Genomic DNA, 14111 nt, shown 5'->3' on the forward strand with positions numbered 1-14111 from the left:
CACTGTATTGGAAATACTGGATGTAGACTGGCCACAGTTAAGTCCCTCTAGTATATGCTTTAAGGGTTAACAATGGAATAAGAAAATCTGATTATAAATTTCTTTCTTGTGAATGTTTAAACAAGATTGAAGTATTTGTGAATTAGTCTCTAAAGTTGTTCTTTTGAATTGCTTCAATATCTTATGCAGATCCTTTTATTTCTGATCATCAGAGCTTCATTCTATTTTGATTCCCTCTTTTCAAATTATGTTGAAGCATTTTTTTTGTTGTGCAAGTCTTCTTCCTTGTAGGTAAGTTTGCTTGTGACTAAACCACTATTGCGATCTCTTGCAAGACAATTTTACAAATATGCGTATTATTTGATTTTCATCTGTGCCTGTGCAAAGTGATAGTATCTGTTGAATACTCAATTTTGTTGCTCTTACACTTTATACAATTTGCTACTTGAAAAAGATTTCATGCTATATCGTGAGTATCATTATTTTGCTGATACCAATGTTTTCGCGACACCCATCTCCTTGTCTCTTCTTCTTATTTCCTTATATGTTTACTATTCTGTTTTTTTTTTTAGAAAAAATGCCTCTTATGGATACATTATCTGCATTTTTAAATAGAAAGCTGCTGAGACTGAGTTACTGACTAAATTCCCTTACGGAGGTAAATTTTATTTTCATCTATCTGCAGTTATAAAAACTGTTCTTTGTATTTGAGTTATTCAATTTCAGGCCTATAACTGAGCTAAAAATTATGTAAATTTTTGTATCGCCTTGATCATGTAATCCCTCTTAAGATAAGCTGTAGAGAGTAATTCTGTTACTTGATTGTAAATCTTACATGTCTGTTTGCAGGAGTGATTCTCAGGGGCCTGGGTTTATTTGTGGGACTCGCGGTGTTGGGAGTGTGAAAATACCCCTCGGTGTTATTGGATCCCCCGCCCCATGGAGATGGCAAGTTCCTCCGCTTCCTTTTCATTGCATATGCAGAAATTACTATTTTTCTTTCCCAGACATGTTGGCCTCTCAGAATGACAGGTATGAGAAGCTCCTAAGGGTGATGGCAATTTGAGCTAGGGTTTTTTTTTAGATGAAGCATATTCATTTTATTATAAACCATTTTTAGCGTGGGGGAGGATTCATTCTAACCTTCAACCTTGTTCAAAATCTTGAAGAGTCTGAGTAGCTATTATTTGTTATAACTTTTGAATAATTTATTTTCCTCCACTTTCATATGAGGTGGTTGGATTTTTATAGGGTAAAATTTGACAAAATCTCATGAAAAATTGTTGCAGGCGAAACCACTTGCCCAGCTTCCTCTTGTTGGGCCTCTATTCACTCCTCCTTCCTGTCGATGTTACTTACCGCAGTAGCAAAGGTAGCCGAGAGAGCAGCAACTGATCCTGTTTTTCCACCCGGCATCATAAATGTTGATGGCATATTGCGTTATAGCCAGCAAAAGTCGAAATAGATTCTGTTGAGGCCTTGGCTTCTATTTTGTTCATCAATAACAATATAGAGCTTATCAAAATCAAGCACTCCCCAAATCTTTTTTATTGATTGTAAATCCTCAAGTGTCTGTTGTTGAACATTTAAAAAGGATAGCGCATTCACCTCCAGGCACGAAGGAAGCTGGTAGGTAATAAGGTCCCTTCATATATTCGGTGAAATTGGGCCATTCGCCCCATAGTCTAATGAAAGTCTTCTTTTGCTCCGCCAATTTACGGGCCGGACTTGCACTAAAATTAACGAGACCCACAACTCCTGGCCTGACCAATTAGCCCAATGGGCCTCAACTAGTAAATTTATGGGCTGCATTTCCATTCTTCTGGCTTAATACTGGATTTGATCCACCAGACCCATCTTTGGGCTCTCTTCGTAATATTGTTTTTGACTTAAAAATGAATAAGGAGAATGCTGCATTGACTCAAGGATGAACCATAACGTTCAGCAATCGAGCGACGGAAGACATGACATGACATGACGATGATGCCCCTCTTACCCAGTTCCTCGCGTCGTTAATGGAGTACACTCCCACTGTGAGTTCCTCGAAACTCCATATCAAAATCTGTCTGTGACCTAATTAGACTTTTAGAGATTTTTTATTAATCATTTGGATTTTTCTTTTCAAAAATTGTTGTTTTAACTTTTAAGATACCCGATGAATTGGTGGAGCATTACCTGGGAAAGAGCGGTCCCGATGTTCGATTGTAGGTACTTCTTATTCCATCAATTTTCTTTTTATCTGTTTGGTTGGTGATAAAGTCGTGGAAAGAAAAATTGACGAATGAACTTAGTCTGGTTGTCATGCTAGGGTTAGGTGAGTTCCTAGTTGCTTGTGTTCTTGGATTCTGATATGTGTTTCTAATGGACAGCTCTTAGTAACTATTATTAAGGATTTTTGTAGCTGGACCCAATCATCTGTAATAAGGCTCTGATGATGCGGATGATTTATACCAATTGTGTTAAGCTGGACTAAATAAATTTACCTACCTTATCTCTTTTGGTGAATTTAGATGACAATGTGTTCTGCCAAATATCAATCAAGCCGTCTCTCAATTGTTTATCCGATCCCATATATATCTTTAATAACAAAAATTGACGTGAACTTTTGGTTAGTTGAGTTCCTGATTTCTCTTGTTCTTGGATTCTGATATGTGTGTCAAATGGTTTACTTCAACTAACTTCAATGAAAGATTTGGTGTAGCTTGCCCAGTATTTTGGGATAAGGCTTTGATGATGATTATGCTGATGTTTTATGCAACCTGTGTTAAGCTTAAATGACAAAATTAACCTCTGCCCATTCCCTTCTCTTATCTCCTCTCAGTGAAGTTAGATGATAATATATTCTGAAAACTATTAATCAGGCTGAATCTCAATTGATTATTGGATCTCTATATATCTTGAAATTGAAGGAGAGGAAATACCTTTAGATGTTATGAGTAGATCCTTTTGCATTCTGATATCTAGTCAAATTGAGTTCACTTTCTTCTTTTTGCAGGATTAGGCCTGTAGCTGTCGTTACACAGAAATTTGTTGCAGAGGTTGCAAGCGGTGCTCTCCAGTATGTATCCAGAGCTTTTACTTTGCCTTTCAAATGAGTGCACAAGCTCACAGATAGCCCTTTTTTTTTTTATTAATGACCAATGTGTCAATTTATGTTATGAAAAGGCACCTTCTGCTGCTTAATTCTTAAAAATCATAGCTTTTTTATAAGGTTGGAGTCTTGGCATGAGAAGATATTGGGTGGAAGTGGAATATGGCAATTGCTTTACATTCTGAGATTGAAATATTTTTAAAAAAATGATATTGCTTGTTACTCGTGTATAATTGTGTAACTGAAACCGCTTTTTAACCAACTAAGGGGATCTTGTAATCTTATGTTGCTGCATGTTTGCTATCCCATAGAAAAGCTTGTATTTATATGGTTTTAGGTTCAGAAAATGTTTACTGTTTCTTAGCTCTCAGCGTTTCTTTGGTTCAGCAAGGGAAGAAAACTAACAAAAAAATAGGAAAAAGGAAAAGAGAAGGAGGATAGAACTAAAGTATTGTCTAATTTTCTTTAATGAAAGAAATTGAACAAGTTATTTGGGATTATAACTTTGATGGTGGTGTTGAGGATTGTTTAGTTTCTTTTGTTGGTTTCTAATGTTGAAGTGTGACTTCTGGTTTTAGGGATTTTTTAACCACTCATTCATTCGTACTCCCTGATGCAGGCAAGGCACGACAATCGTCGGTTGTCAAGGACAAAAGAGATAAGCAGCAGAAGGTGCTCTTCTCCTTCCTTTCTTCTATTTTCTTTTATCATGTTTCGTGTGGCTTGTCTTTACTGTTTATTGAGACAGGATAAGCATCTTATATTGACCATGGAGGATCTGTCGAACGCACTATGTGAGGTAAGCCATGTAATTTTCTTTTTAATCCTAGGCCTGAAGCTCAGTTTCTCTCTTGATTTTTTTGCATACCACAAACATGTTTTTTATAGAGTGCAAATTTTGGATAGTTGAGAAGTGTCGATTGGTGTAGATCATTAGTTGAACTTAGAAGAGCAAGATGTTAAGAATTTTAAAAATAGTTAATGATATCCTGTTGGATATCTTGGCAATTTTCAAAAGAATTACTGTGCCCAATAGTCAGCTTGCCACTTTTTCTATTGCAGTGGTTTGGCCCTCCTTTGGCTCGTCGTGTATTCTGCTGTACGTACTTGCTGGAGACAATTATAAATCAACTTATGTATTATTTTGAATCAAAATGGTAAAAGAGTTAAATAAATAGATGATATTGTCATGGGAAATGAATGTTGTTACTTCTTTAATGGGTATGCCAACAACGGGTCCTTGGCTGAGATGGTGAACTTGACCGTGGTAACTTTTAGCGTAAGCGGGGGTCGTGAGTTCAAGTCACATAAATGTTTCCATTATCGGAATTTGCGAGATGAACCCTTGTTCAGCTGAGCGTGTGTAAATGTCAACCTGTGCTATCTCCAACACTGGGTCTCAGCCTCCATCCATGTGGGAAAAAAAATTAGCAATTATATATATATTTTGTACATTACAAGTCAGACTTTACTAGTTGGTCTAGTGGCAACGAGTGTAGTCTTTTTATATCATATGCTGAGTTCGAATCTTAACTCAAGCATATCTTATTTTTTTCCTTTTTAAATCCACTCTTCTCTTTTTACCAACATTTCTCTCTTTTTTTAAACCTATCAACATTTATTATTTTTTTAAACCTATTATTCTCCTTTTGACCCATATTTCTTTCTTTTTTTAAACCTCTCAACATTTCTTTCTTTTTTCAAATGATGTCGTTTTATTGTAAGTGTTATGGCTCATTTCCGAGTGTGACTTAAGGGGATTGAGGTCCGAGGACTGAGCAGCAGATGAGGTCAGGGTCTTTGTAAGTACGTGGTATCTTTCACTTTAATTTTACTATATAATCAATGAGAAATTAGTTAATTTTTCAGTAACTAACCCTAAAACAAATTTCGGGGGCGCTGCCCCCAAACCCCCGCCAACTTTTCGGCCCCCCCTCACAAAAATTCCTGGCTCCGCCTCTGGTTGCAGGGACTTCCATGGGACCCAAGATTTACCAGCTAGTTGTCCATTGGGCAACTAGGTGGGTTCCACGTCACAAAAAAAAAAAAAAAAAAGAGTATGCTTGTCCATTTTCTATCCTTGAATCTTGACATACCTTTTGATATGATATCTAAAATAGATTTCTATTTTTTTTTCTAATCCCGATCATTGTATGAGTAGTATGGGGTGAATGTGAAGCACCAAGAGTATTTCGCTGATAGCCCTTCTACTGGGATGGATCCAGCGTCTAGAGATGAGTGAGCTAGAGCTAGAGCTAGAGCTAGAATCATTGAACTCTACTCATTCATTTCCTGTTTGAAGTCCGTTTTGGGTTTTTTGTAATGTTCAGAAAGTAATGTCAATACTGTTGCTTGTTCGCTGCCCTCTCTTGTGCATTTCATTTGTTGATTGTTAGTATTTCATTTCAAGTGGTTTTACGTTATTGATAGCCCAATCTTGTGCATTACATTTGTTATATACGTCAGATTTGTTAAAGCAGTCGGCCATCCAGTGGAAAAGTCAGATTTGTTCAAGTCCTTCCGTATCTGCAGTATTTTAGGGGTTAGTAATTAAGAATGGACAAATCCTTAGGACACTGGCTTTAACCACGACCACATGTCACATGAAGAATTGCTCTAATCAATAGCTCTTCCGGACAATTTGAATTTTAAACGAAGACATTCGTTGGAATTCCTTTGGTCAGATAGTTAGATGCTTGATTCAAGTTAGGCAAAGGCAAATTTTCCGTGCTTGTTGTAACCTTTGACGATAGGTTATTGACCAATTCTTTCTTGCAAAAACCAGAATATTTGGAGAAGATAGAGGAAAATTTACCCTACATTTACATTGTGAAGTCAAATTCTCCAATTAACATTAAGAGTGTGTTTGGATTGAAAGATTTGGGGAAGGGAAGGAAAATGGAATTTTCTTTCAATTATTTTGTTTGGATAATTTATAAAAAAAATTAAGGGGTGGGATTCAGGGGCGGATCTACCATGTACGCCCACTGGGCTCGAGAATTTTAGTAGAATAGGTATATGAAAAAATAAGAATTTCTATATATATATATATATATACTATATACTATATACTATATAGCTCCATAACCTTTTTTTTTCCTTTCAATTTTGTTTGTCTTCATTTATGCATCATCCAATAAGAAGGTGACAAAGGGGTTTCGTGTTCAATGTATGTCATTGAATATACTATAGGAAACTAACAAAGATTGTTACTTATTCAATTTATTTGTCTAAATATTGTAACTGCATTCATTTTGACGTATTTTTTTTTGTTTGTACGGAGTCTCTATGCATTCCGTGATATTTTTGTTTTTCACTTTAATTTTGTTATATAATCAATGAGAAATTAATTATTTTTTCAATAAATAGTTGTAAAAAAAAATTTCGGGAGCAGCATTGTCAACTTTTTGCCCCCTCTTACAAAAAATTCGGGATCCACTCATGGTGGGATTTGACGGGAATAGGAGAGAAAATTTCATTAAATTTTTATCAAAATTTTTCATCTCCAAAATGAAGTTATTTGGAGGGTAGTTATTTGGAGGGAAGGGATGACTAATTAAGTTATTTATAACTTAAAAATTTATTTTATCCTTTTACATAACACTTTGACATTAAGAAAAAAGGATAAATTAGTTTATTAAATTAATTTTCTTTCTTTCCTTTGTTTTGTTTATCCAACCATGGAAGATGGAAAAATATTATCCCTTCTCTCCCATTGTCTTCCCTTTTCTCCCAAATCCCTCAACCCAAACGCACTCTTAATGACTTGGCTGGTAATAAGATGGTTAGAATTTAAAACCTTATTGTAATCTATGAATAATTAAAACTACTTCATTATTTAAAATTTTCTTGTCATTTATTTGGTGATCCTTAAAAAGAGAAAAATAAAAAAGTGAATTAATTAAGGTCCCATGCATTTCTGGTTTGACAATCGACACGAGTACTAGATGTACGACCAGTGACCCAACCTATACGTTGACATGGTCAAGGAAAGAGAATGATGCAATGAGACAAACCGACGAAGGATATCGTTGAAGATGAAAAGTCATTGCTAAAATGACACACTACTGCCACCAATATACAATATATATATATATCATTATTCTAAATTAATTGATACGGTAGCATGAACGTTCCATGCAATCAACCAGGAGTGACTTAGGAATGGTTCTATTTCAATAAAACCATAGTCAAGTGAAATAAAAAAAATGATTGAAGTCATTTTTCCTTGCAACAAATTGAGCTGACTCCTTCTCTGGAATCTTTATTTACAGTAAATACAAATATTTTCAAAATTAAGACCCTACAAAGGCTTCCTCCTATATTTATAGTACCATGCTACCATAATTCTCTTTAAAAACTGAATCTCAACTATCAAAAGCTTCCCAAACATGTGGAAGGTGCTTCCTGCCAAGCTTCTCTTTTTTTTTTCTTCTTCTTGTTGTTCTTCATTTCTCTTCTTTTCTATATGGGTTCTTCTATTCACAAAACTGGGTTTGGCTCAAAACAACACAACAATCCCTGTTAAGATAGGAGCTGTGCTTGACCAGGAAACAGAGTTTGGGATGATGAGTTTAAGTTGCATCAACATGGCTCTCTCAGAATTCTATTCTTCTCATGGCAACTACAAAACCAGGCTGGTCTTGACCTCTAGGGACTCCAATAGAGATGTTGTTGCTGCAGCTTCAGCAGGTTCTCTCTCTCTCTCTCTCTCTCTAAATGTTCTTTATTTTTTATTACCACCAAGAAGAGATAAGGCCAATCATGGGCTTCTATCATGAATGCTTGATAATTAGACATTTTCATCTTCTTAATCTGCAGAATCTGAGAATGAGAATATTGTATGAAAAGTAATATAGTCTCTCTCTTTCAGCTAAGCGAAAGTGTTGACTGATATTAAAAAAAATATTAGTTATGATTTGATTTTGTTAGCTTGGCATTGGAGCTAATGGTGTATGCTCATGTTTGACTTGACTTCAACCATTAATTAAACGAAATATATACATTCTTGATGTTTTATATATTTTTATTTTTATTCTCTCATTGTCATTTTAATTAACCAACAGGTTTGGACTTGATAAAGAATGGACAAGTTCAAGCAATACTAGGCCCTGAAACATCCATGGAAGCAAACTTCATGATCAAACTTGGAGACAAAGCTCAGGTTCCCATTGTCACCTTCTCTGCATCAAGTGCTTCCCTCACATCCTTCCACACCCAATACTTTGTTCGAGCCACCCAAAATGATTCCTCTCAAGTTGCAGCCATTAGTGCACTAGTCCAAGCTTATCAGTGGCGAGAGGCCGTGCTTGTCTATGTCGATGATGAGTACGGCCAAGGGATCATACCGTTCCTTAACGACGCATTACAAGCTGTCGACACTCGAGTCTCGTACAGGAGTGTCATTAGCTCTAGTGCTAGTAATGATAAGATTGAAGCAGAGCTTTACAAGCTGATGACTATGCAGACAAGAGTGTTCATTGCCCATATGTTGCCTTCTTTGGGTTCTAGAGTTTTCTCCATAGCCAAACGTATTGGAATGATGAGTGAAGGCTTTGTTTGGATCATGACAGATTCAATGACAAATTTATTAAGTTCACTGAACAATTCTGTGGTGGATTCTATGCAAGGCTTATTGGGTGTTAAATCTTATGTTCCAATAACAAAGGAGCTTGAAGAGTTCCAAGTTAGATGGAAGAGGAAATTCCAACAGGAGAATCCTGCTGTTGTTGGTGTTGAACTGAATGTTTTTGGGTTACGCGCATATGATGCTGTAGTGGCACTAGCCATGGCAGCTGAAAATGCAGTGAATTCCACCAACTTTCAGATTTTTCAAAACCCAAAAAGTGATTCTGCAAACTCAACAACTGATCTTGATTCAATTGGTGTTTCCCAAAGTGGTCCAGTATTTCTGCAAGCATTGCTGAAAACAACTTTCAATGGTCTATCAGGAGAGTTTAGGCTCATCGATAGGCAATTACAATCCTCAACGTTTCAGATAGTAAATATAAATGGAAATGGAGCAAGAAGAGTTGGGTATTGGACACCAGACAGAGGACTTGTGAGAAACCTGAAAGTTTCATCAGGACATTCAACTACAAATTCTAGTATTCTTGGAACAATTATATGGCCAGGAGATTCGACATCAATTCCGAAAGGATGGGAGATTCCCACAAATGAGCCGAAGATGCGGATAGCAGTTCCTGTAAAGTATGGTTTCACTCAATTTGTGAAAGTGACAACAGACTCAAGTACTAACGCAACAACAATCACAGGCTACTGCATTAGTGTTTTTGATGCAGTGATGAAATCTTTGCCATATGTTGTTCCATATGAATTCGTTCCCTACCCTGATCCTAATGGTGAGCAACCCAATTACGGGGATATGATCTATCAAGTGTCTCTTGGGGTAAAATTTTCTTATCTCTCTTGATTACACTTGCATTACATTTATTATGGGAAGTAAAGACTTGTTGTGATGGACTTAGTTCTTTGTGACAGAAATTTGGTGCTGTGGTGGGAGATACAACCATCAGAGCAGACAGGTCCAAGAATGTAGACTTTACATTGCCCTACACAGAATCTGGTGTGTCTATGATTGTCCCAATCAAAGACAACAAGAGCAACAGTGCATGGGTTTTCCTGAAGCCCTTGACATGGGACCTTTGGGCCACAAGCGGTTGTTTCTTTGTGTTCATAGGATTTGTGGTTTGGGTTCTTGAACACCGGATCAATGAAGACTTTCGTGGCCCCCCTGCCTATCAAGCTGGCACAAGCTTCTGGTTCTCTTTCTCAACCATGGTTTTTGCACATCGTAAGTCAATTAGCTTCTTCTTTTTTCTTTTTCCAATTAACTCCAATTAACGCACTACTTTTTTTTATCTGAACATATGATACAATGGCCATGACAGAGCAGCATTACTAGTGTGTCAGGACTCATCTGCTTTTTGTGTATGCATGTGTCTCATTTCTTGTCTAATTTCACTTGCAGGGGAGAGAGTAGTGAGCAACTTGGCTAGATTTGTAGTAATCATATGGTGCTTTGTTGTTCTGATTCTTACACAAAGCTATACTGCCAGCTTGACCAGTTTACTCACAGTGCAGCAGCTGCAGCCCACTGTGACTGATATGCATGAGCTCATTAAGAATCGGGAGAATGTCGGTTATCAAAAGGGTACTTTTGTGTATGATCTGTTGATCGGATTAAATTTTGACAAATCGAAGCTCATAGCCTATCGATCAGTGGAAGAGTGTCATGAGTTGTTTCAAAAAGGAACTGCAAAGGGTGGCATAGCTGCTGCTTTCGATGAAGTTCCATATCTGAGGATCTTTCTTGCCAAATACTGCTCTAAGTATACCATGGTTGACCCAACTTTTGAAACTGCTGGTTTTGGCTTTGTAAGTTGCATCATCACTGCCTCTCTGTCCTTTCTTCTCTCTTTTTCTATAGTTTCTGTCAATGTAATTGGATTTAGGGCCTCTCTGTCATCATCATGACCTTGTTTTTTGTGATCGAGTGCAGGTCTTCCCAAGATATTCTCCTCTCGTACCTGAGGTTTCAAAAGCAATCTTAAAGGTGACAGAGGGAGAAAAAATGAAGGATATTGAAAATGCATGGCTGGGGGAAGAAAACACTTGCGCAAATTCTAGCCCTTCAGTCTCCTCCAGTAGTCTTGGTCTTGATAGCTTTTGGGGCTTATTCCTAATTGCAGGAGTTGCTTCAACATTAGCACTGCTCATATTTGCAGTCATGTTTGTCTATGAGCAAAGGAATCTGTTCAAGACATCTGATTCAGAATCTTCAAAATGGAGAAAAATCCGGGATTTGGCAAGAATATTCAACCAGAAGGACCTCACTTCACATACTTTCAAGAAAGGTAAACTCCATGAGGAAAGTGGGATTCAAGGTCATGATCAGAGTCCTATTGGAACCTCTCCATGCACCCACTGCTATCCTAGTCCATCAAGCTATGATCACAGTTTCACTTTCTATGGAGAACAAGGAACACCATCTCCCGATCATGGAAATCGGAATAATCCAAATGTTCAGGTAACGGAAGAGATTGACGTAGTTATTGAACTTTCCAATCACAGCCAAGAACAGCAAAGAATTCCTGAAGATATTCCATAAAAAAAAAAATAACCAATTGATGTAGTTCTTCTCACATAGCATGTCTAATTTTTTTCTCTCTTTTGTGCAGAATTAGCATTGTAATCTAGTTCAATGTATCCAATGCCTAAAGAACGAAACTTTTTTTTCCTCCTACGCAATAACGCAGACTTAAACCATCTGATCACTCTCGTTTGTTTATACATGCATGTAGTAGTTCGGATAGTCTCATAAACTACTAACAAAAAAACGAAAAAATGACAGACGATCTGAACATTTGATATCTCCGTTATATCAGCTGATGAGTTGGACAACTGATTCAAGTAAATTCCTACTGCTCGATTCTTATCATTACTGAACAAAGAATAAGTCAGTCAGTCATAATCAATGAAGGCCTGACATTAAAAAAAAATCAAGCCCAATAAAACTTAAGTTTCTAAGGGAACTATTAGGCCTAGATGGAGTAGGCCCAGCTATTATTCAGCTCACAATTGCAAAGCCCAGTGACTGATATGTTTGGCAGCTAGAAGATGGAAATGAAAAGTTTTTGGGAAGTGAAGGGGTTTTCTCATAGGCGTAAGGGTGGTTGGAGAAGGTGGAGCCCAGAAAATTGCTGGCTCGGTAACGTGAAGGAGCGACATTCTATTGCATTCAATCGAGACAGGTGGAAATCGCAAAGTGGGTGTGCTTTGAATTCGCTCTGGTTGACTTTTATGTTTTATGGGTTTCGAAGTTGCTTGTTACAAGGCTGAAGTTTGCAGAGGTGTTAAGCGTGTGCATTACGATCGTTTGGTGGGCATCAAGCTTCTTCTGTTATTGTAATCGTATTTGGTGTTGTGTTTTAGTTACTGTGATGTTCGATGGGTGTATGATATGGTTTATATGACGTCAGCTCTGTTCGTATTGAGAATGCAGTCGAGGTGTTTGATGTTTGGTCTCTCTTATTTCCTTCTATTGTCTTCGCTCCAACTTAAGTCTTATTGTTAACAAACGTTTATGGCTCGTAGCAGAACAAAAAACTGGCAATTAGCTCTGCAGAGATAGATGAGAAAGAACAGAAATAAATGATTGTAGAATTGTGGAGAAAATATTCAGTGGTCACTGCACACCACATCATCATGCTGATGTGGTGTGCATGTTCCACTGGATATTGGACACATGGCAACTCAATCCTATTCAGCAAAATGTATCTAAAGTAAATATTTTAAAACAAATCAAATCACATTAATGAAATAATGTTTAAAGAAAATAAAATAATCCTGCAAAAATATATTTGCACTTGACGGAATCGTGACTAAGAAGTCGACGGGGAGGCACAATCCTCCGCAAACATCCAATATTGCAATAGCTTTGTCTATGACCTCTCCATATGAAACTTCCTCCTTTTTTCGTTTGCAATTCATGATTATTGAAGGCGTTTTGCAGTTTTGGGTATTTGAATCATGAAAGGGGTTTTACAGTTTTGGTTATTTGAATCAATAGGGGAACAGGGTTGAAGAATCAAAGGGGATCTAACTCTGGTAGTCTCATGGTTGGGATAATTATGAAAGGGGTTTAACAATTTTGAGTGTTTGAATCAATTGGGGAACATGACTGAAGAATCAAAGGGGATCTTACTCTGGTAGTCTCATGGTGGGAATCGAGAAGCTTCAATGGAAGAGCGTAAGGAGCAGTGTGAGAAAAGAGAGACAAATGAAGCTTTCATGGCGTTGAGCTTTATGTGAGAGAGAAGGTTTGTTAGTGGTGTTTAAGTGAGACGAACAGAGAAGTGGAGACGGCCCGTGGTTTTTAAGCGCGTGAGACAACACTAATAGAATTTATCTGTAAGAGTGTAAGCAATTTCTTTGACTGGATTAAAGTCGCCACATGTCAAATATTCAGTGGAACAAGCACACCACATCAGCGTGATTACGTGGTGTGCAGTGACCACTGAATATTTTCTCAGAATTGTGGGCATTGGGCACAGATGGCTGATGATAACATGACATTAACTAAAATTACTCCTGCACGACACAACTGGGTTTTTCTATGCATGTCAGAAAGTCAACTCTGTTCATAAACTGTGGACACTAGCTTTGTTAATGAATGAATCACAAGGACATTTCACTTTACATGCACTATTACAGTCAATAAAAAGGACTAAAATTTGGAGTAACTGGCGGTATCTATTGCACATGGTACTGCCGGTGACCATGACCAGATCAAACAAACTCTCCAGTTAGTGACTCTTCAAAACACTTTGAATTTCAATTTCAGATATTTATGGGTTCCAAATTCCTTGGTCAAATTATTACAAGTCAGCTTTTCTTGTATTAGAAGAAACAAAGAGAGGCGAGTAAAAGAAGAAGAAGAAAAAGAGAACTCAAGACCCAAGACTACTTGGGTTTGAACCTTCAATACATTACCGACATTCTCTATTTTATGGCCTTCCTTGCATAAAAAAGGCAAATCTAAAGCACATACTGGAATGGAGAAGGGTCCATGGACCATGGTAGTAGTCAATTGTAGAGGAGTTGGAAGAAGATGATTAGGACATCAGTAGGAGACAAAAATGTATCTACATCTATAATCAGTTGCTCTAACAAATTTTATTACTCATCAAAGGATATTTCCTAGAAAAGACCCAGCGATGGTTTCCTTGAGCGATATTTATCTTTTATGATTGACAGCATATATAAGTGATTGAGATTTCGGCATATTCTGACATTTATGGTTAACACCTAGAAAACCCTTGTGTACATCACAATGTGCTTAGAAACTAAACTACCACTTACAATTTTCTTTGTGTCTTATAATTTACACTGAAAGACTGTTAGACAAAGTATTAAAAGTGCCAAGTCTCATTCTTTCTGCAAAATAAGGAAAAGAAAATTAATAACTTTTATCTTAAACAACTGAACGATGTATAAT

The 14111-nt window shown here is 37.0% G+C and overlaps 2 protein-coding genes across 3 annotated transcripts; both read left to right on the plus strand.

Moving 5' to 3' along the window:
- The first annotated feature begins 1927 nt into the window (after positions 1–1927).
- LOC120005607 (transcription initiation factor TFIID subunit 10-like) lies at positions 1928–3795 on the plus strand. The gene is given in 5 exon segments (XM_038855347.1): positions 1928–1963; positions 1965–2033; positions 2149–2204; positions 2996–3058; positions 3711–3795. Coding segments are annotated over 5 exon segments (267 nt in total). The 3' UTR covers positions 3754–3795.
- On the plus strand, positions 2184–11357 carry LOC120005605 (glutamate receptor 2.8-like). Of its 2 annotated transcripts, XM_038855344.1 has the most exons (9): positions 2184–2204; positions 2996–3058; positions 3711–3763; positions 3840–3890; positions 7642–7783; positions 8158–9500; positions 9593–9905; positions 10083–10489; positions 10614–11357. In XM_038855344.1, exons 4-9 carry the CDS (start codon positions 3861–3863, stop codon positions 11220–11222), a joined length of 2844 nt encoding a protein of 947 aa, XP_038711272.1. In that variant the 5' UTR covers positions 2184–2204; positions 2996–3058; positions 3711–3763; positions 3840–3860; the 3' UTR covers positions 11223–11357. The 2 variants fall into 2 exon arrangements, with proteins under 2 accessions (XP_038711272.1, XP_038711271.1); XM_038855343.1 differs by lacking the exons at positions 2184–2204; positions 2996–3058; positions 3711–3763 and having other exon boundaries at positions 3781–3890.
- The last annotated feature ends 2754 nt before the right edge of the window (positions 11358–14111 follow it).

The sequence above is a fragment of the Tripterygium wilfordii genome, chromosome 9 (genome assembly GCF_013401445.1).
Source record: "Tripterygium wilfordii isolate XIE 37 chromosome 9, ASM1340144v1, whole genome shotgun sequence".
Taxonomy (NCBI): Eukaryota; Viridiplantae; Streptophyta; class Magnoliopsida; order Celastrales; family Celastraceae; genus Tripterygium; species Tripterygium wilfordii.